The 25226-nt window shown below is 44.4% G+C and overlaps 1 protein-coding gene across 1 annotated transcript in view; it reads right to left on the minus strand.

The window, feature by feature from the left end:
- CD38 (CD38 molecule) overlaps positions 1-25226 on the minus strand; it is a 39315-nt gene that overhangs the window by 6601 nt on the left and 7488 nt on the right. The window contains exons 2-7 of the mRNA XM_040335222.1: positions 24548-24677; positions 20871-21006; positions 16085-16167; positions 10727-10803; positions 8694-8786; positions 5778-5864 (exon numbers count right to left, since the gene is read on the minus strand). Coding sequence (XP_040191156.1) covers positions 5778-5864; positions 8694-8786; positions 10727-10803; positions 16085-16167; positions 20871-21006; positions 24548-24677 — 606 coding nt within the window. The remainder of the gene's footprint in view (positions 1-5777; positions 5865-8693; positions 8787-10726; positions 10804-16084; positions 16168-20870; positions 21007-24547; positions 24678-25226) is intronic.

Below are 25226 nucleotides of genomic sequence, written 5' to 3' on the forward strand. Positions count from 1 at the left end.
CTAATGGCATTCTGTATGGCGGTCTCTGATGGGTTAGCACCATATAATGCCAACCGCTCTCGAACTCGTTGCTGAAACAAGTCTTCAACTGACCGGGGTCCTGCATCACCATCCCTCTGGTCCATCTCGGCTAGCTCACTGATCAGGGTGGCCTTGTTCTTTGTCCCACCGGTCCCTCCACGGATCTCAAGTAAGTCTTTCAGCGTAGCTCTCTTGCATGCTGCATAGCTGGTCATTTACTGTGGTGGTTTGGAGTTGTCCCAGTAACTGGAGAGAAAATCCCACCGCTGCCAACCAATGTGACGAGATCCTTTCTCGCCCGGTTCTGCTCTCCCGACACTCCTCTGCTACCAGTGAGTCAGCTTTCAGATTGCAGCGTCTGATGGTCCAGTCATCCAAGGTTCCGGGGTCCGAACTACAGCTATGTGCCATTCAGACCCATTAAGAACAAACACCAGGCAGGCTGTATGTAAGTTCAAGCAGGACTCTTTATTTTCAAATACACAGCACACTTTTATACAGAATTTGGAACATCCCACTCCCAACAACCGCTTTCCTATTGGTCAATTGTAAAGTATGCAGTCTTCACTCAAGTCCTCCTTGACCATGCAAATGAGGACTTGAAATAGTCAACAGGGATTGGTCCAATAGCTTGGATAGAAAGACTTGTGTATTGAGACAGAAGCCCCAGGGGGTAATCAATGTACACAATAACCCGGTCTACTTAATTACTACCTCTGAGAGGTTACATTGCTTTAGACAATAGAATGCTAATTCAATGCTCCTGACAGGAGGCTTCTGACCTTTAGAACAGTACAAAGGCACTTAGCATAAACACTTACATCTTCAGACGGGCTGTCTCCGACAGAAGACACCCACACCTGATGATAATCACAAAGGCTTTAAACAGGCTTATCACATAATGGTAATGTCTCAATATAGCTCAGTAACCACTCCATTACTCCAAGGTCCATGACAAACCACTTAACCCCCGGACCATATTGCTGCCCAAAGACCAGAGCACTTTTTGCTATTCAGCACTGCGTCGCTTTAACTGACAATTGCGCGGTCGTGCGACGTGGCTCCCAAACAAAATTGGCGTCCTTTTTTCCCCACAAATAGAGCTTTCTTTTGGTGGTATTTGATCACCTCTGCGGTTTTTATTTTTTGCGCTATAAACAAAAATAGAGCGACAATTTTGAAAAAAATGAATATTTTTTACTTTTTGCTGTAATAAATATCCCCCAAAAATATATAAAAAACATTTTTTTTCCTCAGTTTAGGACAATACGTATTCTTCTAAAAAATTGCAATAAGCGTTTATTGATTGGTTTGCCCAAAAGTTATAGCGTTTACAAAATAGGGGGTATTTTTATGTCATTTTTATTAATATATTTTTTTTACTAGTAATGGCGGCGATCAGCGATTTTTTTTTTCGGTACTGCGACATTATGGCGGACACTTCAGACACTTTTGACACATTTTTGGGACCATTGGCATTTTTATAGCGATCAGTGCTATAAAAATGCATTGGATTACTATAAAAATGCCACTGGCAGTGAAGGGGTTAACACTAGGGGGCGGGGAAGGGGTTAAGTATGTTCCCTGGGTGTGTTCTTACTGTTGGGGGGGGGGGTGGCCTCACTAGGGGAAATCACTGATCTTCTGTTCATACATTGTATGAACAGATGAGCAGCGTTTCCCCCCCTGACAGGACCGGGAGCTGTGTGTTTACACACACAGCTCCCGTTCCCCGCTCTGTAACGAGCAATAGCGGATGCCCGGCGGCGATCGCGCCCTTGGGCACCCGCACGGGAGACACGAACGAGCGGGGGGGGCTCGCGTACGCGCCCCTAGTGGCCACTAAAAGAGCCGACGTATAGCTACGGGCTCTCGCCCAGGAGAGCCGGCCTGCCGCCGTAGAATGACGGCGGCTGGTCGGCAACTAGTCAAAGCGGAACTAAACCTTCCGATCCTTTTCGGCCAAGGAAGCTGACATCATAGTCTCTGATTGATCTGCAACTGCCATGGTGCTGCATATGTGATCAGAATAGTGATCAAAAAGATCACCATTAAATTCAGTTATGTGCTTGATATGATAAATATAGTATATGTATCATGGATCTGTTATTATACTGTTTCTATAAGTCCCCTGCAAGCAGTACAGGAGAAACAGAGAAGAAGCAGTGTTTGGGCCAACCTAGTTCTGCTATGGTCAGAGTGCAGTCATTATAACACCGGGTGCTTTCTGACATTAAGAGAAGCCAAAAAGCAAGCTGTAATACAGGGGTGCCCAACCAGTGGCCCGGGGGCCACATGTGGCCCACGGAGCCCTCTGATGTGGCCCGTGACCTCCTGTTCTGGGATGGAATAGAATAGAGTACCGTTATTAAAGGTAAGTTTATTACTAAAATCACAATGTATATATGGGCATTTCTGTTCTGCAATGGGCACTGGGCTGCTTTCAAACTGATCCGCAGGTGCAGAGCAGTGCATCTGCGGGTTACCTGCACTGAGCCATAGGCCCCTTTGACATGGTCAGTCCGACCCAATTGGATCCTCCATTCACCTCTAAGGAATAGCAGATGTAAATGGACTTGTGTCCATTTACAAACGCCTATCTCCAATCCGATCCGCGAAACAAAAAAAAGGTAGAGTGGGCTCTATAGAGCTGAGTGGCCTGCCATCCACTCGCTCCGCTCATTGTGGCCCGCGACCGGTTACCAAGTGGCTTAGGTGGCACTCGCTCCTCAAAAGGTTGGACACCTCTTCTGTAATGGTTGTAAACATTAAACATTAAATATGAACAAAGCATATCCCTCTATAGTGTGAAAAAAAAATATTGACTTTAAGGGTCGTAGCTCGGAGACCTGGGGTCACAGAGACCCCAAATTTGTGCGGTAGGTATCTGAAGTCATAGTGATGACCTCATCAGTCTGATATTTCTCTATTTCTATTCAATCAGAAGGGTGGGGGTGAGCCAAAGGCCGAAATGTATTGCTTAACATCGAGTATTTTCCATTGCTATATAATATGGCTATGGCAAGCCAAAAAGCAAGCTGTAGTGGTTGTAAACATGACAGACATGAAATATGAACAAAGCATATCCCTCTATAGTGTGTACTTGTCTCAATTAAAAGCACTAAGTGTCATGCAGCTTCCTTCCTCTGCTATCAGCATGAATCACTTCTGAGAAGTTTTCCTGACACCAAGAGAAAAGAGGTGACAGGGGAGGGATCTCCAGCTGATTGTCAGCCTCAGCTCTGTGTGCTGTGTGAAGAGGGGGATGTGTCCCTTTCCTCCAATCAGCTCTCAGAGCTCTCCTCACTGAGCTCTGCAGAGTGTGACTTCAGCTCTATGTCACCTTTATTTCTGAACTCTCAGGCCGCGTACACACCATCGGTCCAAACCGATGAAAACGGACCAAAGTTCAGTTTCATCGGTCCAAACCGTCCGTGTGTACGGCCCATCGGTCTTTTGTCCTTGGGACAAAAGTTAAAGAACTTGCTTTAAAATCGAACCGATGGACCGCTGATCGATAGGTCCAAACCGATGGTTAGTACACAAAAGCATCGGTTCAAAACCCACGCATGCTCAGAATCAAGTCGACGCATGCTTGGAAGCATTGAACTTCTTTTTTTCAGCACGTCGTGTGTTTTACGTCACCACGTTCTGACCCGATCGGTTTTTGGAACGATGGTGTGTACGCACATCAGACCATCGGTCTGCTTCAGCGGTGAACCGATGAAAACGGTCCGTCGGACCATTCTCATCGGATGGATTGACCGTGTCTACGCGTTCTCAGACAAATTTATAAATTCTGAACATTGAATGGCTGTCGATAAAAGAAGACTGTAAATAAACAGGTACAACGTATGTAGGAGGATTTTATTTTTCTCTGTGTACCACCTGAGGGTAGTCCCTTTAATGGGTATATGTACAGGTTTACAACCACTTAAACTTTGTAGATGATTTGCCTTTACTATACAGTTGGCAGGCTGGGGTGAGCCAAAGTTAAAGCAGTATTGCTCTATTTTATTAGCGGTTTTCCATTACTTTACAGTTGGTAGACTGGGGCGAACCAAAGACCAAGCCATATTGTTTAACTTCATTGGTAATTCCTGATTACTATACAGTTGGCAGTCTGGGGTGAGCCATACCTCCCAACTGTCCCTGATTTTGAGGGACTGTCCCTGATTTGGAGCAATGTCTCTCTGTCCCTCATTCTCCCCATTTGTCCCTCATTTTGGTCTGATCTTTATAGATGTATATAAAATGAACTTTTTATCTATCAAAAAGTATTTCCCAGTGCTAAGCCTTTCATCTGATTTCTAAATTGCTGCGTTTGTAAATTCCAAAAGCCAATATAAAGAAATAGTAGTGGTAAAAAAAGCATTGTGGGTTTAACCAATCTTCTTTTTTTTTTGTACAATTCTCCTTTAAGGAGGGTGTGGCAAGGGGGGTGTCTTATGCCTACATACTTTTGCTGATAGGTGTCCCTCATTCCTATCTCAGAAAGTTGGGAGGTATGGGTGAGCCAATGACCAAGTTGCATTGCTGGAAACAAAGAATATCACTGACTTGGCTATTTGGTTTGGCAGGGGTGTCAGGATCACAAGATTGGTTGAACAGAATTACAGTTCTTTTTGGCTGTTAAGACAATTCTCAAGTTTGTATTCCCAGTGTAAGTTTAGCCATTTGCTTGGAGCTCTGCAGTAAGAAGCCAAGGACAAAATGGTATACAGTAAATCCTTGGTTTGAGAGTAACTTGGTTTGAGAGCGTTTTGCAAGACAAGCAAACAACTGAGTATAAAAATAGAAGAGAGGCGCCTCTAAGTGTAGCAATATGGTTGCATTTAATGAAGGTACAATATTTAGAAACTCACATGGTTGATTATTGAAACAGACACATCTAAGTATGCAGGCATCTGGGGTAAAGCTTTCCACATAGACCATCCTCCTCACCACCATCAACGTTGTCCCTTCCACACTGCACTTCATGAGCGGTTCAAGTCTCGCTTTCAGATCGCTCTACTGCAGGGTAGTCCTTCCGGTCACAATTGCAGACTGACAGCGGTAAGAGCCGGCATTGCAGTGGATGGTCTATGTAGACAGCGTTACCCCGGATGCCTGCACACTTCGATTAGCTGTAACCATACTGCTACACTTAGGCCCCGTACACACGTCCGAGGAACTCATCGTTTTGCTCGTCGAGTTCTGTGTGAAGCCGCCGAGGATGTCGGCGAGCCAACTTTCCTCATTGAACAACGAGGAAATAGAGAACATGTTCTCTATTTGGCTCGACGAGGAACTCGTCGGCTTCCTCGGCCGAAAGTGTACACACGGCCGGGTTTCTCGGCAGAATTCAGCTCCGATCGAGTTTCTGGCAGAATTCTGCCGAGAAACTCGCTCGTGTGTATGGGGCCTTAGAGGCGCCTCTCTTCTCTTTTATACTCTGTGACTCCTGCTGGATTTTGCTTCTAATCCCCTTGTGGAGGCTGCCATTTGTGGATGGACATTTTATCACATTGCTATAATCATTTTATATGGACTATAAACTGAATGATATATATATATATATATATATATATATATATATATATATATATATATATATATATATATATATATATATATATATATATGGTTGTGGAACGATGCATCTGAGTTTCCATTATTTCTTATGGGAAAATTTGCTTTGATATACAAGTGCTTTGGATTACAAGCATGCTTCCGGAACAAACTATGCTCGCAGTCCAAGGTTTTACTGTACTTACCTATAGTTGTCAATGCAGGAATACGTCAGGTTGTGCTCTTCAATGTAATGTTGAAGCTCTAGCAGTGACTCACTGTTGCAGGAATTTCTGAAATATAAAATAGCTTTTTAGTATAATTTACATTTATACATCCAGGCAAAGAGATATAAACATACATTGGTAAAATATCTTCTCTATATCTGTGATGGAAAATGGTTGGTATGCAAGGGAATATATACCCAGAACATAATCATTAAAGCAGAGGTTCACCCAAAAAAACAAGTATATAACATTACATTCAGTATACCTCAAACATGTACAGTATGCCGTTTTTTTTGGGGGGGGGGTGTACATTCGGTATTATCGGTATTTTCCTCCCGGCTACTGTGTACTCGCTTCCGCGGGTGCACAATGTCATCTGGGACTTTGACCAAATGATTGACGTGCCTGAGAAAAACTCCCCCCGGCGGATAAGGCGCGTCACGACTTTCCGAAAGTAGCCGAACCGCGAGTCGGCTGTATACGGTGCCTGTGCACCGACTAGGAGCCGTGTAGAGCTGACTGTGCAGGTGCCGTATAGAGCCGACTCGCGGTTCGGCTACTTTCGGAAAGTCGTGACGCGCCTAATCCGCCGGGGGAGGTTTTGTTTCACACAGATGTGTACGGGCACATGCCCAGCGGTCCGCTCTCATGCACTGCATTAACATATACTAATGTGTGTTATGTTAAAGGGGTTGTAAAGGTACAATTTTTTTTTCCTAAATAGCTTCCTTTACCTTAGTGCAGTCCTCCTTCACTTACCTCATCCTTCCATTTTGCTTTTAAATGTCCTTATTTCTTCTGAGAAATCCTCACTTCCTGTTCTTCTGTCTGTAACTCCACACAGTAATGTGAGGCTTTCTCCCCGGTGTGGAGTGTTGTGCTCGCCCCCTGCCTTGGACTACATACAGGAGAGTCAGGACGCTCTCTACGTTGCAGAGAGAGAAAGAAGCTGTGTGTTAGTGGGCGTCCTGACTCTCCTGTAGTCCAAGGCAGGGGGCGAGCACAACACTCCACACCGGGGAGAAAGCCTCACATTACTGTGTGGAGTTACAGACAGAAGAACAGGAAGTGAGGATTTCTCAGAAGAAATAAGGACATTTAAAAGCAAAATCGAAGGATGAGGTAAGTGAAGGAGGACTGCACTAAGGTAAAGGAAGCTATTTAGGGAAAAAAATGTACCTTTACAACCTCTTTAACAATGAATGACACACAACATGTTAATGGGTGCATTGCCGTGAAATTGGGGCATTTGTTACTGCAGTGCCCAACAAGGAAAGATGCTTTTGGGCCCCAATTTGGAAGACATTTCCTGACACAGTTGACTTTTTGACTGAAATTAAAGTGATTGTAAACCTCAGACATGAAATATGAAAAAAAAAAAAAACGATATCCCTCTATAGTGTGTGCTTGTCTCTATCAAGAGCACTAAGTGTCATTTCTGTCTGCTGCTTTGTTCCTTTGCTATGAGCATGAATCACTTCTGACAAGTTTTCCTGACACCAAGAGAAAAAAAGTGACAGGGGAGGGACCTCCAGCTGATTGACAGTATCAGCTCTGTGTCCTGTTCCTCCAATCAGCTCTCAGAGCTCTCCTCACTGAGCTCTGCAGCGTGCAACTTCAGCTCTCCGTCCACTTTTTCTGAACGCTTAGACAGCTTTAGAGATTTTGGACTTTGAAGGAATGTAGAGAAGAGAACACTGCAGATAAACATGTACAACTTATGTAGGGGGATTTATTTAATTTCTGTGTATATGTAAGGATTTACAACCACTTTAAGGACAGTAGAAATCTGCCTTTTTTGGGTAAAGCAGACCTTCAACCTCATGTATCATTTTCCATGACTTTCCTCCTCCCCCCTTACACTATTGGATATTATTATTATTTTTGGTAGGGGGTGTATAAAGTACCTATTCAGTAGGTGGACAAGGCAGATTTTTTTTTTGACTGGGCTATTTTTGTTAAGTGATAGCTGCAATGGATGCCAGAGGGCAAACTGAGTTGTGCCTACATATTTGACTGCAAACTTATGTCGATGGCCAGCTTTAGCGCACATCCAGGCTTTATATATACACTATATTGTCAAAAGTACTGGGACACCTGCCTTTACATGCACATAAACTTTAATGACATCCCAGTCTTAGTCCATAGGGTTCAATATTGAGTTGTCCCACCCTTTGCAGCTATAGCAGCTTCAACTCTTCTGGGAAGGCTGTCCACAAGGTTTAGGAGAATGAATGTTTAAGGCATGGGTCCTCAAACTATGGCCGTCCAGGTGTTCAGGAACTACAATTCCCATCATGCTCAGTCATGTCTGTGAATGTCAGAGGTTTACAATGCCTCATGGGATTTGTAGTTCCGCAACAGTTGGAGGGCCGTAGTTTGAGGATCCCTGGTTTAAGGGAATGTTTGACCATTCTTCCAGAAGCACATTTGTGCTTCTGAACAAACTTGACTGACCTGCACGGAGTCCTTACCTCTACCCGATAGAACACCTTTGGGATGAATTAGAGTGGAGACTTTGAGGCAGGCCTTCTCGTCCACCATCAGTGCCTGACCTCACAAATGCACTTCTGGAAGAATGGTCAAACATTCCCTTAGACACACTCCTAAACCTTGTGGAAAGCCTTCCCAGAGGAGTTGAAGCTGTTATAGCTGCAAAGGTTGGGCCAACTCAATATTGAGCCCTACGGACGAACACTGGGATGCCATTAAAGTTCATGTACGTGTAAAGGCAGGCGTCCCAATACTTTTGACAACATAGTGTATATATATATATATATATATAATTATATATATATATATATATATATATATAATTTATTTATTTTTCTTGGATTTATACATCTTTTAGAAAACAATGTGAAAATGTTTTTATTGTGAGTACATTTGCCTTACTTGTCTTGTCCTTCAATATCATCAATTACCCAAAGCTTCACGTTAGATACTGTATTTGGATTCATACTTGGTATCTCCACTGTCCTTAAAATACTGGGAGAAAAAAAAGAGAACAAACATCTAGGTAAGCATTTAAAAGGTGAAAAACATCTCTATGACAAAACTATAAAAATACATAATTTCTCCTGATTTGCAGAGCAATGTGCCTGTTCTGGGTTTACTTTCCGCCTACTTGGTGCCATTTCTGATAGAATTCAGTTCACTATTTTTGTTCTGGCCTAACAGCAGTGTTTTTCAACCAGGGTCCAGTGCCATCCTGGTGTGCTGTTTTGGCTTGCCAGGGGTGCCGCGCTGGATCTGCTATTTTCGCATATAGTCCGGTGTTTTCATAGTGCAGGTTGGTCAGCCATAATCACCATTAAAAAAACGCATGTCGCTAATCCAGGGCAGGTGGCTCTGATGTGAAAGGGGAGATAAGGACTCTGACATGAGGGGGGTGAAGATTCTGATATAAAGGGTAGGAAGGCTAAGGACTCTGATGTGAAAAGGGGGTGACGACACACTCCGATGTGAAAGGGGGGGCTGAGGACTCTGATGTGAGGGGAGGTGAGGACTATGGGCCGGATTCTCAGAAGAGATACGACGGTGTATCTCAGGAAACACCGTCGTATCTCTGTTTTTGGCCCCGGGTATCTATGCGTATGATTCCTACGGTGTAGATCCGACAGGTGTATGTCACTTACACCGTCGGATCTTAGATGTAATTCGACGCTGGCCGCTAGGTGGCGTTTACGTTCAGTTCTCATTTGACTATGCAAATGAGCCTGATATGCCGATTCCCGAACGATTTCCGAACGAATTTGCGCCGCGTCGTCGTTGTTTACATCGTTTCCGTAAGCATAAGGTTACCCCTGCTATATGAGGGGTAACCTTACGCCAGTCCGCCGTATGCCATGTTAAGTATGGAGTCGGGTCAGCGTCGTCTTTTTCCGTCGGTTACGTCGTTTTACAAAGTCGTCCGTGAATACGACTTTACGTCAATGACGCTCACGTCGGCGTCATTGATGTTTTCCGTCGTGAGCTGGAGCATGCGCACTAGGCTATTTTTCTGCCCGGCGCATGCGCAGTTCGATCGGCGCGGGGGCACGCTTAATTTGAATACAAGCCGCCCCCTTTGAATTACGCGGCCATACGCCGCGCCATTTACACTACGCCGCCGCAAATTACGGAGCAAGTGCTTGGAGAATACGGCACTTGCTCCAGTAAGTTGCGGTGGCGTGGTGTAAATGGCTTACACTACGCCGCCGCCGATTCTATGAGAATCTGGCCCTATGTTCTGAATGGGGGAAGTCTAAGGACTCAGGTTGTGAGCATGCCTATGTGGGGCGGATTCCCCCTGCTACCTGGTCCCCTATGTAATTTACTGGCCGTGTATGTAACTGAAGCATAGATAACTGTGATATATATATATATATATATATATATATATATATATACACACACACACACACGTTTGAGTGTTTGAGCTTTGGGGTGCACACCCTAATGCTATAGGCTTTACACATATATGGTGAGGACATTGATATGAAGGGGGGGCTAAGGTCTCTAATGTGGTGGGGGTGAGGACTTTGTTCTGAATGGGGAAGTCTAAAGACTCTAATGTGGAAGGGGGGGGATGAGGACAATGGCATGCTCACAGTGTGTGGGGGAGATTCCCCCTGCTTCCTGAGTCCCTATGTAATAAACTGGCCGTGTACGTAACTGAAGCATAGGAAATTGTGTTGTATATACACACACACGGTTGTGTGTTTGAGCTTTGGGGTGCACACCCTAATGCTATAGGCTTCACACATATATGGTGAGGACATTAATATGAAGGGGGGGCTAAGAACTCTGATGTGAAAAGGGGGGACACAGGCTCCGATGTGAGGGGGGGGGGGCTGAGGGCTCTCAGGAAAGAAGGAAGTGGGGATGTGAATGTGGTATTAAGAATGAGTATTTTCCATACACTGGAAGAGAAAATAACTCAACACCTTTCTGTTCTGGCGATTGCACCATCTGTAGAACCATTCAGCATGACATTTACTGTCCCACAAGATGCTTTAGCAAACTAGAAAGAAAACAAGAAAAATATGAATGAGTCAGAATGATCAAGCATAATAGACTTAGAATATCACTGCATTTTCTGTAGGTTATACAGTAAAACAAATCGAAATAATTCTCCCAACATAAATAGAACTTATCTTGATCAGGTTAGAACTTTCGGTACAAATGTCTTATATTCACTTCCATATTAATGATGGATCGTTTTTCAGAGATTTTTGACAGGTGGGGAGGTGATGTGTAACCCTCCTCAGCACCTGTTTTAACACTGTAACACTGTAAAGCTTGCAACATCGTGCCGCAACTGTGGTTGCAGGGTGGTTGCGACCTGGCCCCAGTCACTGCCTGCTAAATTTCAACAGGGGGTGTAACTTTTTCTGCAGTCAAAAGCATCACGGCCACAGTAAGGCCTCGTACACACGACCGAGAAACTCGTCGGGCGAGACACATCGTTTTCCTCGACGAGTTCCTTCTTAGGCTTGTCGAGGAACTCGACAAGATTGCTTTGCGTACACACGGTCAAGACAAAATCTCCTCGTTCTCAAACACGGTGACGTACAACACATACAATGGCAGGGGAAGTTCGATTCCACTGGCACAACCCTTGGGGCTGCTTTTGCTAATCTCATGTTACTGCGTGTTAAGTAAAAGTTTGGTCAGAGACGATTTGCACTTTTCAGTCTGTTACAGCGTGAAAAATGTGTTATCTCCATTACAAATGCTACTTTTACTCCCGTCTCATACTTTATTCTGAGCATGCGCGGGTTTTTTTAGCATACACACGCTCGAGTTTCTCGTCGAAAACCAGCCCGACGCGGAACACGACAAGGAAATTGTGATTCCCGTCGAGGAAAAAGAGAACTTGTTCTCTTTTTTTCTTGTTGAGTTCCTCGACAGTTTCCTTGATGAAAAACGTACACACGACCGTTTTCCTAGGCAAAAAAGCTCTGCCACCAATTTTCTTGATGGATTCTGTCGAGTTTCTCGGTCGTGTGTACGAGGCCTAAGTGTACATCCCTGTCCAGCTGCAGCTCAGCTTTATAAAATATTAGAAGATGCGTGTACATTTAGAGCAGTGGTCTCCAAAATGCAACCCTTTTCTTGTCTTTATCCAGCCCTTGAGGCATTGTTCCTCCCACTGACACCAACGATTAAGTGCCGTGCCTTCCACTTGCACCAATGACAGGGCACTATTCCTCCCACTGACATCAAAGATAGGGTGCTATTCCTGCCCCCCTATACCTACAATACCATTGATGGAGCATCATTTCTCCTACTGACCACAGGAGCTATGCCAGTTGTTTTTACTCCCACTGACTATCAAGCCTGAGCCAATGGTTTCTCCCACTGATGCTTAAAGCGGATGTGCCATGGGGAAAAAATATTAAAAGCCAGCAGCTACAAATACTGCAGCTGCTGACTTTTAATATTAGGACACTTACCTGTCCTGGAGTCCAGCGCTGATCGCAGCAGAGCACGAGCGATCGCTCGTCTCTCTGCTGCTCCCCCCGCCATCCACGCTGAGGGAACCAGGAAGTGAAGCGCTGCGGCTTCACTGCCCGGTTCCCTACGGCACATGCGCGAGTCGCGCTGCGCCCGCCGATTGGCTCACACGCTGTGTGCTGGGAGCCGAGTGTTCCCAGCACACAACGGGCGACAGACGGGAAGTCAGAAAAACCCGTCTTTTGCCCGTAGCGTGTGGCCGGAAGTGGGTGCAGATACCTGTCTTTAGACAGGTATCTGCACCCCCCTCCCCCCTGAAAGGTGTCAAATGTGACACCGGAGGGGGGAGGGTTCCGATCAGCGGGACTCCACTTTAGGGTGGAGAACCGCTTTAAGCATTTTCTACTCCCACTGGTCACAGTCTGACAACCTCCCCCCACCTATAAGGACTTTATGTACTTTATTTTAGAAACCAAATTATCCTTTAAAACCACTTCAAAATATAATGTATCGATGCATTCAGACTACAAGAAAAAGGTACCTGGCCGCACACATGATTAGCAGACTTGTAGCTAAAATAGTTTCAGCTCGTTCGCCACCAATAGAAGAACCTCTCCTAATGCATTTCCCATATGGAGCTTAACCCCTTCCCATCTAAGGGTAAGCTCCATATGGGTAGAAGATTGTAAGCTCTAGCGAGCAGGGCCCTCTCATTCTTCTTGTACCAAATTGTAATGTAATTGTAATGTCTGCCTTCTTTTTGTTAAGCGCTGTGCAAACTGTTGGCGCTATCGAAATCCTGTAAAATATTGATGATAATAATAATAATAAGGGTAAAACAAATGTTAATGCCTAAGCACAATTTTGCCACTTTGACATGTGTTAATAAAACTGTACATATCGTCGCAACTACTACTTTGTGTATCCAAGTGGATTACACCTTGAGCACCTTGACAAATTGAGCTTTCATTTGGTGGTAAATGGTAATGAATATCTCCTAAAAAAAAATTATTAGCAAAGGAAAACTGGGCCAAAATAGTGAATTTTTGTATTTATTTTTTAATTGTAGCTGTATATCTCTTTCCATTACCATAATTTACCATCAAAGAACAGCCCAAAATAAATTCTGCTCCTGACGATTGCATCAATAATACCACATATGTTAGTTGTTGTTTGTAACTGTAGTATGGCCCAGAAACAATGGTGCACATTTTGCTTTTTTTTTTTATAATCCTGCCTAAAACACACTGGGCCAGATTCACAAAAGAGATACGACGGCGTATCTCCTAATACGCCGTCGTATCTCTGAGAGTATCTATGCGGCTGATTCATAGAATCAGTTACGCATAGATAGCCCCAAGATCCAACAGGTGTAATTGACTTACACCGTCGGATCTTAGGATGCAATACTTCGGCCGCCGCTGGGTGGAGTTCGCGTCGTTTTCCAGCGTCGGGTATGCAAATTAGCTTTTACGGCGATCCACGAAGGTACGCGCGTTCGTTACGTCGTCGCTAGTCGGTTTTTCCCGTCGCAAAGTTAGGCCTGCTTTTTCATGGCTTAACTTTAGACGAGCCATGTTAAAGTATGGCCGTCGTTCCTGGGTCGAATTTCAAATGTTTCATCTTTTTTGCTTAAGACATCCGGGAATACGAAAGTATATTACGCACGTCGCCATTCAAAAAACACGTCGGGGCGCCGTAATTTCACGCAATGCATGTCGGGAAATTTCCTAACGGAGCATGCGCAGAACGTTCGGCGCGGGAACGCGCCTAATTTAAATGGTACACGCCCCATTTGAATAAGGCGGGCTTGCGCCGGATGTCTTTACGTTATTCCGCCGCAAGTTTATACTCAAGTGCTTTGTGAATCAAGCACTTTTCGAGGAAAACTAGCGGCGGTGTAACTTAAAGACGATACGTTACGCCGCCGCAGTTCTCTATAATTCTGGCCCACTGACAATAATTTAAAAAAACATTTAAAAAAAATTCGACCCAAAATATTTTGAATGCGACCTTTGACCCCAACCTTGATCGTTGAACCTGACCTTCACCCTAACACTAACCCTGGCAAACCTTGATTTTCTTTTTTGCACGCCTTTTTTTACTTACAGCTTAGATACAATGTATCTTCCTCTCCATTCAGAAGAGGACGTAAACACAAGGAGGGGCTCACAGTGACTGATCACTGTGATAGTGAATCAGAGGCTATCACAGTAATCAGGTGGCCCAGAAACATGAGTCCTGGGTCTCAATCGTTAGAACGGGACTCAGGGCTCTCAATAACTCCCAAAAGAGAATGATATGCCTATATGAGGCCCCACGGAAAAAGACCCACTTCCGTGAGGCCACATATATATGTACAGTCGGCAGGAAGGGATTAATCATGATTAAGCCCCACATGGGTGAAATGCATCAGGGGGGTTCTTCTACGGGTAAAGAACTGTGGGCCAGATTCTCGTAGAATGGCGTATCTATGCGGCGGCGTAACGTATCCGATTTACGTTACGCCGCCGCAAGTTTTTCAGGCAAGTGCTTTATTCACAAAGCACTTGCCTGTAAAGTTGCGGCGGCGTAGCGTAAATCACGCGGCGGAATTCAAATTCGGCGGGTAGGGGGCGTGTATCATTTAAATTAAGTGCGTCCCCGCGCCGAACGAACTGCGCATGCGCCGTCCCTAAAATATCCCAGTGTGCATTGCTCCAAATGACATCGCAAGGACGTAATTGGTTTTGACGTGAAAGTAAATGACGTCCAGCCCCATTCACGGACGACTTACGCAAACGATGTAACTTTTTAAAATTTCGACGCGGGAACGACTGCCATACTTAACATTGTTGCGCCGCACGTAGGCCACCATATAGCAGGGGCAACACTGCCACCGATGCCACCGCGCTGTGTGAGCGGGCGGGACCTCGCTCGATTCACACAGCGTCCTCCTGTGCCGCCGATCTCCGTTCCCTGCGACGTTACGACGCACAGGAGCGGAGAACGGCGCCAAATTCAAAAACGTAAACAAACACATTACATACAGTATACTGTAATCTTATAGAAACCCCCCCCCCCCCTTGTCCCTAGTGGTCTGCCCAGTGCCCTACATGTCATTTTATATAATAAAAACCTTTCTTTCTCCCTGAAAACTGTAGATTGTCCATAGCAACCAAAAGTGTCCCTTTATGTCAAAAATAGTTTTAGAGCAGCTAAAAAACAGCGATAATAAATTATAATCACTTGCAGAATTGTGCGATAGCGATTTGTGGGGAAATACGTCATCAAAAAAATTAAAAAAATTACAGCGACAATTCTGCAACTGAGCAAATTTCAGTGATTTTGATTTGATTACATTATTGAATAATTTTTATTATAATTATATTATTATTTGTTATAATTATTTATTATATTATAATTTATAATTTTGTTTTTAAAAAAATGTCATACCCGGGATGCCTATTAGAATCTTGTTTGGTCAGATTTAAGTGAGTTATTTCTAAAAATTACAGGCCTACAATATAAAACACCAAATTTCCTTGCAAATAATGGTACCGCTTTCAGCACCTTTTTTCTGAAAGAATCATACCGCCAGGGAGGTTAATCATAGACCCCTATGTTTAAGCCCCACATGGGCAAATGCATAAGGGGGGTTCTTTTATGAGTGGAGAACGACGATGAAGCCAATTATCATACTTTTAGTTTTTTGTTTGCTGATCCTGTGTGCAGCCGGGCGCCATTTTCTTGTAGTCTAAGATGAGTCTAAGGAGCCTTATATCGTATATTTCCTTCTGGAGCATTAGAGCGATACTGTTTTTTAGTTTAGCCTACATTAGTATAGATTCAGTCATTACACGTACAGTAGCAGAGGCCATCTTCCAGAAAGAGGATTGAGAATTGTTGGTACATTCATTCCATGCAGGACACACTTTAAAGTTCATCCCTGAAATAAATCATATAAATACATATAAATACATAAGAGGCATATATATACTAATTTATGTCGCCATATCAAGTGTTGAAGCAGGCAGAGACAGCGCTGTGCTTTTTTTTTTACACCATTCTATCACTCATGACCTTTTGTTTGGTGATCTCTCCTATGTGGTACAAAGATTTCTACAGGTCTAAAATGGAAAGACATACATCTGCTCTGCTGGAGAATCTCTGTGATCAAGACAATGCCTAAGGATGGCCATACAGGGTGAAGGAAAGAACATTAATCGATTTCTTCATCCACAAATTAGAGGTGAATGGGGGAATCGCTTATATGGAGCTATTGTATTCTGAAGACGTTTTTTGTAATGAAGCATTGCATCAGGCAGGGCACGGCAGAGGCGGCTCTAGGCTTTGTGAGGCCTTAGGCAAAACTTGACATGGGGCCCCACTCACACCCATGATGGGAAAAATCATTCAAGGACAAGAGCCTTTTCCCCACAAACCTGGCCAGTGGTTGTGGGGGTCTGCGGGCAGAGGGCTTATCGGAATCTGGAAGCCCCCTTTCACAAGGTGGCCCCCAGATCCTGCTCTTTAATAACTAAGGGGCGGGGGCCACCCTGTGATGTCACCTGGTGAATCCGCGAGTTGTGACATCATTGACTGAGGGCATGCTGGGTTATTGACATCACAAAGGGTGGTGTCACAGATATTTACTGATTGTTAGGGACGATGGCAGCCCCGCTCCTGATTTAGGGCTCTTAACGCTGCCTGAGCACATTAGCGTTAAGGTCCCTTGTCCCTCAAAACTGGGGTAATGCATTGGGTAAGTTAGGCGTCCACGAGGCCCCTGTGAGTGTGAGGCCTTAGGCGGCCGCCTAATTTGCCTAATTAAAGAGCCACCTCTGGGGCACGGTATCTGACATTATAATGTTTTCACATATGCACGCTGGTTACTGATGCCGATAGCGTCCATTTTGTATATCGCAAGTATTATTTTAATGTTTGCTGATTTTACACAAAAACTTTTTTTGAAAGCATGTACACTAAGATTAAATAGCATTTTATAAACAATATCACGCTATGTGCAGTGTGCTTTCTTTTTAATTATATGGTCCATGCGGGAAGATGTGTAGCGATTTGAGCAGGGCCACCTTTAAGGCAGGGCAAAAGAGGCATCTGCTCTGGGCCCCATCATTGTTGTGGGGCCCAAAGCAGCTGGCTCATACCTGCCAACTATCCTAGTTCAAATGTCCTTGTCCCTTGAAGTTTTAGTCCTGTGCTGTGTCCCGGTATCTCAGTGTGAAGTTCTGTTACTAATGCCATTACTAATGCTGCTCAGCTCTGCCTATTGACTCACCTGCAGACCCTGCGTTTACATGTAAATAGCGGTGGCATTAATATGTAAATAGCCGCAGGTCAGCTGCATTGATATGTAAATAGAGGCAGCATTCATATGTATATCATGCCCCCCATAGGTCATATCCACCATCACTTCTGCTGAATGCTGCCCACTGGGGAGGTAAAGGGGCATGCTTGAAAGTCCTGCCCACAACTGTGATCATTAAGCCTGACATCAGCCTGTTCTGCAAAGGTAAGCAAATTGGAAGTGGAACTCTATTTCAAAATAACATGGTGCCACAGCACCGTAAATTGTGGTGCATGTGAATACGCACATCTCAGCAGATGCGTGAGGGTGTGAGTAACAATTAATGGCATTGCTGTGTATCTGCTAAAGGGCAGCATATTTCTGTGGTGTCAGGAAAGTTATTTTGCATACGTTCTTTTCATTACATTGGGGCTTGGTGTACAATCCTTTCATTCACACTAGTGGCCAGTGTGAAGGTCCCCCTTACGTTGGAGGTCAGTTTAAACCCCTTCGTACATTAGTGGTCAGTGTAAATACCCATTGCGTTAGTGGTCAGTGTGAATTCCCATTACATTGATGGCCAGTGTAGAAACTCCTCTTTATATTGGTAATCGGTAAAAAAATCAAAACTTAAATTTTTGCCCAGGGTCCAATCAATATTAAAGACGGCCCTGATTGGGTAGAATACAGTAAGTGCAGTTACCCTGGGACAGGAAGTGTGTTATGCCTCGTACACACGTCCGGGGAACTCGACGGGCGAAACACATCGTTTTCCTTGTCTAGTTCCTTGTTAGGCTGTTGAGGAACTCGACAAGGCAAGTTTCTCCATTCCCGTCGAGGAAAAAGAAGACATGCTCTCTTTTTGGCTCGACGGGATCCTCGGCAAAAAAAAATCGTGTCGTGTGTACGAGGCCTGAGGCATCTTTCACATTAATGGTATTGCTTACCGCGCCTCTAAACTGCAGTGGAGTACAGTTGCTTTTCGGAGGGCAGTAAAGCAGTGGCTATCACCTCCTGAATGCCTGTTTTTTTTGTTTTTTTTATTGCTGAAAGGCAATTTTACATTGCAGGACCGTGCAGCAACTGAGTGTTCGGCACTTTGCCCTTGCAGTGTGACCCCATTGAACTCAATCAGTGAGTTTGTCAGGCCACTGAGAAGCAAAGTATTGCGGTCACAGTATATGTACAGCCCTATCTGATTGTATTGTTACAATTCCGGTGGGTGGCTGGGGTGGGGGGGGGTGGTCAGTAGATCCACGGCTCATCTGCCTGTTTAATGCCTAATTCTAAAATAACCCTTCCTGGTGAGTCCACCAGATGTAAATGAAGGTAATAAAATAAAAGACTGAAAAATAAATAAATGCAGCCACCACATCTAAGGACTGGAGAGCTGCTATATTAAAAAAAAAAGATTTTTCTTGGGTTTAGATAGTCTTTAATTAATTTTATTCCCCCTTTTCTTTATTGATTCTCCTCCCTGACCCCGTGTGGTCCTATTACCAAAGTGCCAATGTTGTCACAGGGACAGAGTGAAGATTCCCTTAACTCCCAGCACCTTTTTTTATCCTGCCTCTAAACACCCCTGCATGTCAGGCCTCGTACAGACGACCCAACATGTCCGATGAAAACGGTCCGCGGACCGTTTTCATCGGACATGTCCCCTGGGATCATTTGGTCTGATGGCTGTACACACCATCAGACCAAATTCCGCGCGGACAGAATACGCGGTGACGACGCAGTGACGAATGCTTCCACGCATGCGTCGAATCACTTTGACGCGATGCGCGGGTTCTCGGGCCAGCGGACATGTCCGATGAGTCGTACTGACCATTGGACATGTCCGGCGGACAGGCTTCCAGCGGACATGTTAGCATGCTAAGAAACAGTTGTCCGCTGGAAACCTGTCCGGTCGGCCGGAAAATTGTCCGGTCGGCCCTACACACGACCGAACATGTCTGCTGAAACTGGTCCGACGGACCAGTTTCAGCGGACATGTTCGGTCGTGTGTACGAGGCCTCAGTCTACCATATTTGCCGGTGTATAAAGCGACCGGTCGTATAAGACGACCCCCTAATTTTACATTTTTTTAAGATTTTTTGCCTGTACTCACTGTATAAGACGACTCCCCTTCCGAGGCTTCCAACGCTTCATATTTCTTCCTTTTGGAGCCATATTCTTCTCCCTTCTTGCTGAAGCTGGAGCCATATTGTTCTTCCTTCTTGCTGGAGCTGGAGCCAATCACAGCGAGCGATGTATTTTATTAATGAATACAAAGCCTGCTTGGATTGGCAGAGGCTGTAACATCATCAGCCCACACCTCTCTGACTCTCAAAGCCAATCCAAGCAGGCTACTGTATGTAGCCTGCTCAGATTGGAAGAGGTTGTTACTCCAATCTGAGAAGGCTCTGTATTCATTTAAATACGTCGCTCAACGGGATTGGCTAAGCGATATATACTGTATGTAGCCGAAGTTACATACATTATTACCGCACATCCAGCAGGCATCCAAGCACCTGACCCGGCGTAAAAGATGACCCCTGTTTTTTGGCCATTTTTTTTACGTGTAAAAGGTAGTCTTTTACGCCAGCAAATACAGTATGTGTCCATGTACACAAATGCCCCGTACACACGACCAGGTTTTCCGACAGGAAAACTGCAAGGAGAGCTTTTGGCCGGGAATCCTTGCCGTGTGTATACTCCATCGCAGTTTTTCCAAAGGGAAAACTGCCGGAATCGGCCGGCAAAAAAAAGAGAACCAGCTCTCTTTTTTCCCGTCGGGATTCCCAGGGGACTTTTTCCTGGGGGAAAACGGAAATTTCTGGCAGTTTTCCTGTGGAGGAAAAAGACCGATGGAGCATACACACAGTTGGGATTCCAGAGGAAAAGCTCTCATCTGAGTTTTCCTGGTGGGAAAACCGAACGTGTGTACCGGTAAAATAGTAGAGAGCAGGATCTCGGTTTTCCCCTCAGGATTTCCGACGGACCTTTTGCCGTCAGGAATCCCGAGCGTGTGTACAGGGCAATAGGCTTTTATAGAGGTTTAGAGGCAGGATAAACTCCACAGCCAGGAGCAGCGGCGTTTTGGCAGAAGAAAGCTTAATGCCTGTAGATGCATCTAAATGTACAATAACCTTTAGCACTTGACCGTTAATTCATTTCAATGGCCAGTATAATTTATTATTCAATGAAATTAATTAACGCCCTTGAGGCCTGTAAACACGCCTAAACACGTTACACACTTTTACATTAGTCAGGCATTTTTTTCTGCCAAACCGTCCTGAGTGCACAAGGCCTTACTTTATGTAGATGGATGAATATACGTGTTTTAATCACTAAAGGCTTACCTGGACTAGCAGTCTTCCCACACCACATAAGGCCATTGAATATGAAGCCTAGGAAAGTGTCCTCCAAGGTCATAAAACTTTCGGTGGCTTTTGTATAGCGATGAACCAGATCATTTGTTCTACTCCACAGAAGACTCTTAAATAAAAACATAATACATTCAGTTACTGGAGAAATACTGAGCACTATCATTCTACATGTACAATATACTTGAATGTACAGTGCTATGTGATTACACTATAGTTTCTAATGATAGGGCTGAATAGTACTCATCTGCTCCTGTATTCTGTACAGTATAATCACATTTTATGTCTTTCCACTCTATTTGGTGTTAATGTACTGTATACTAGTCTGTTTCAAAGGGGCGTGTGCCATTTAAATTAGGCGTGCTCCCGCGCCTGACCTACTGCGCATGCTCCGTTTTGAAATTCCTGCCGTGCTTTGCGCGAAGTGACGTAATTTTTTCGAACGGCGACGTGCGTAGCGTAGTTTCGTATTCCCGGACGTCTTACACAAGAAAAAAATGTTTTCAATTTCAACGCGGGAACGACGGCCATACTTTATACAGCCCATACGTGGGCTGTGTAAAGTTAGGGCAGGTAAAACGACGACTAAAATTGCAACGGGAAACTAGACTAGCGACGACGTACCGAACGCGAAAAACCGTTGTGGATCGCCGTAACTGCTAATTTGCATACCCGACGCTGGAATACGACGCAAACTCCACCCAGCGGCGGCCGCGGTATTGCATCCTAAGATCCGACAGTGTAAAACAATTACACCTGTCGGATCTAAGAGCTATCTATGCGTAACTGATTCTATGAATCAGTCGCATAGATACTCTGAGAGATACGACGGAGTATCTGAGATATTCCGTCGTATATCTGCTGTGAATCTGGCCCATTGTTCCAGCTTGGAAATCCAATGGAGACACTAGTTCTGGTGACCTGGGGGTCTCCAAGGAATTCCCTAAATTTGCAGGGATTTCTTCTCACTTCCTGTTTGGCTATGGGACAGGAAATGAAGGGAAATCTCCACAGTGGGACACAGATGGCGAAAAAAAATAATATGACGGGTTATAACCCTTATGGCCCATACACACGTGCCAAAAAGCGGACCAAAAATATCACTTTTGATGCAATCATACGATAATCGGTTCGTTAGTACATAGTTTGAGAGTTGATCACGACAGTTCATCCAATATTATTCGATCGCACAAGCACGAAAACTGATCTCGTACTATACCAGATCATACGATTTTCGTTTAGTCAGTACAGTTGTCGTCTGAAATTACAATACAAATACATTACAACACTAGACATCACTTCCGAATTTTCGTGACTTTAGTAACCTATTTAATTTCTACTTGCGAGTGCGACTAGTAGGCAAAAAAAAGTCTGATTTTCGGATCGTGTGTACAGGGCATTAATCTTTTCAAGATCTCCTCAAAAAGTTTTGCATATAGTTCTACTTTATTGTTGGTCATGCACAACTGGGATTCTGTGTGATTCCTGCTGCAAAATTCAAGCCGTGAGTGGCCCTTTCTACAAACTTTGATCTGGGCAGAAAATTATTGCAGTGATTGCAGCCAGGGGCGGACTGACAACTCATGGGGGCCCCCGGGCAATAGGAGATTATGGGGCCCCCGGGCAATAGGAAATTATGGGGCCCCCAGGCAATAGGAAATTATGGGGCCCCTAGGCAATAGATTATAGGGCCACACAGTATACACACACATGGGTAGATTCAGATACATTGGAGTATCTATACGCGCGGTGTAACGTATCTCAGATACGTTACGCCGCCGTAATTTAGGGCGCAAGTTCCGTATTCAGAAAGAACTTGCGCCCTATGTTACGGCGGCGTAACGTATGTGGTCCGGCGTAAGCCCGCGTAATTCAAATGTGGATGGTGTGGGCGTGTTTTATTTTAGTTTACTGTGACCCCACGTATCTAACGTATTTTACGAACGGCACATGCGCCGTTCGTGAAAAAATCCCAGTGCGCATGCTCGAAATTCCGCCGCAAATCGTCATTGCTTTCGACGTGAACGTAAATTACGTCCAGCCCTATTCGCAAACGACTTACGCAAACAACATAAAATTTTCAAAACTCGACGCGGGAACGACGTCCATACTTAACATAGGATACGCCTCATATAGCAGGGGTATCTATACGCCGGAAAAAGCCTAACGTAAACGACGTAAAAAAATGCGCCGGGCAAACGTATGTTTCTGAATCGGCGTATCTACCTAATTTGCATATTCAACGCGTAAATATACGGAAGCGCCACTAAGATACCACGGCGTAAGAGACTTAGTCAAATCTATGAGTAACTGATTCTATGAATCAGGCGCATAGATACGACGCCGCACACTCAGAGATACGACGGCGTATCTGGAGATACGCTGTCGTATCTCTTACCTGAATCTACCCCACAGTATACATACACACAGAATACACATACACACACTGAAAAGGTACTGGAGAGGTGGGGCAGCTATAATCTTGGGATTTTTAGACCAAAAGGATGTCGGTAAGGAACATTTTAGGGACAGATGTAAAAAAACATAATTTACATACTGTGCCTTGTTTTACTGAGGCTGGCAACCCTGATGGGGCCCCCTACTGGCATGGGGCCCTCGGGCAGTGCCCGAGTGCCCACATGGTCAGTCCGCCCCTGATTGCAGCTAATCAAACACAGTCACTGTTCAGGTATTTTGACAGCAGTGGGAAAAGTGTCTGTCACAGCACAATACTGTCAAGGAGATTCCTTAATTTACCCTGTTTAGCGGGAATGGGAAAATCCTTTGATGATCAAAAGGAATCTTAATGCGTTTGCCTAGCCTTGGGCTGAGTTCATACAGGCACTGGAAGCAGATGATTGTCCAACGCTTGTATTTTTCAGGCTCTGTTCAGTCTGCACTGGAAATACTTGTTTGCATAACACAGTCCATGTCTCAGCCCTGATTCATATTGATGCTACTTTGAAATCGCGCTACTTCACTTGAAGTAGCGCGATTTTAAAGTAGCAAGGTCAGCGCGATTTTTAGGTGCTACTTGATAGACATCTGTGTGGCTTCATACATAGATGTCTATTGAAGTCCACCTGAAATCGGCAAAAGTAGTGCAGGAACTACTTTTGCAAATCGGCGTGGCACCACAAAATCAGTGTCGCACCAATTGGAACAGTGCCATTGCCGCCAATAGGGTGCGACTTGTCATGCAATTTGATCTCTCAAATCGCATGACAAATCGCTCCAAACTGACTGATTGAAGGAGAAGGTTCAGTATAAGCTTTCAGACCCCACAGTCATAGTGCAACATGTGTAATTAATCTTTCCAATCTTGTGTGGGTTTATGCATACCTCCCAACATTTTGAGATGGGAATGAGGGACACCTACTAGCAAATGTATGTTGGTATAGGAGACGCCCTCCTGCCACACCTCCTTAAAGGAGAATAAACCAAAAAAAGTTAATTCAATACACAATTTTTTTTTTTACCACTACTATTCTTTTATATTGCCATTTAAAATTTACAAATGTAGCAACTTAGAATTTGGATGAAAGGAAAACACAAGGACAGAGTGACATTGCTCGAAATCAGGGACAGTCCCTCGAAATCAGGGACAGTTAGGAGATATGGTTTATGAGATGATTAAATATGTAAATGATTACCTTATCACATGGGACTTTTTGTCCTGTCACTTGGGCTAGTTTTTGGTAGTCTTCCTCTGTGATTTTGCATGGATCTTTCCTAAATACTGCATCTGTTAGTTCTTGCCATATTCTATTGCAGTCCTTCACCCTTTGGGAAAAAAATTAAACCAATGACTTTTTGCTTTTGTATACAGACTACACATGATCATTTTGCCAATGTCTACTATGCCATTGTGATACTATTGTGGGGTAGATTTACTGAAACTGGAGCACTCCGAATTTGGTGTAGCTGTACATGGAAGCCAATCAGCTTCTAACTTCACTTAGTTCAATTAGGATTTGACAATAAAACCGTGGAAGCTGATTGGTTTCTATGCAGAGCTGCACCAGAATCTGCACCAGTTTTAGTAAATAACCCCCACTGTGCTTATTACCACAAATGTGATGTGCAAGTGTTATTTCAGCTTTCATTTTTTTTAAATAAACCAAGCAGTTTACACTAGCCCCCTTTTTTTGTGATGAACATATTCATTACGTGCCGAGGATTGGAGAGCTGAAAACAATATCTGCATGCGACCAACAGGCTGAACTAAAAATCACTTTTTGTCCTACTTTTTATTAACCCCCCTGGCGGTATTCCCGAGTCTGACTCTGGGTTAGATTTTCATGCTGCGATTGGTAACCCCGAGTCAGACTC

Source organism: Rana temporaria, chromosome 1 (genome assembly GCF_905171775.1).
Source record: "Rana temporaria chromosome 1, aRanTem1.1, whole genome shotgun sequence".
In the NCBI taxonomy this organism is placed as follows: domain Eukaryota; kingdom Metazoa; phylum Chordata; class Amphibia; order Anura; family Ranidae; genus Rana; species Rana temporaria.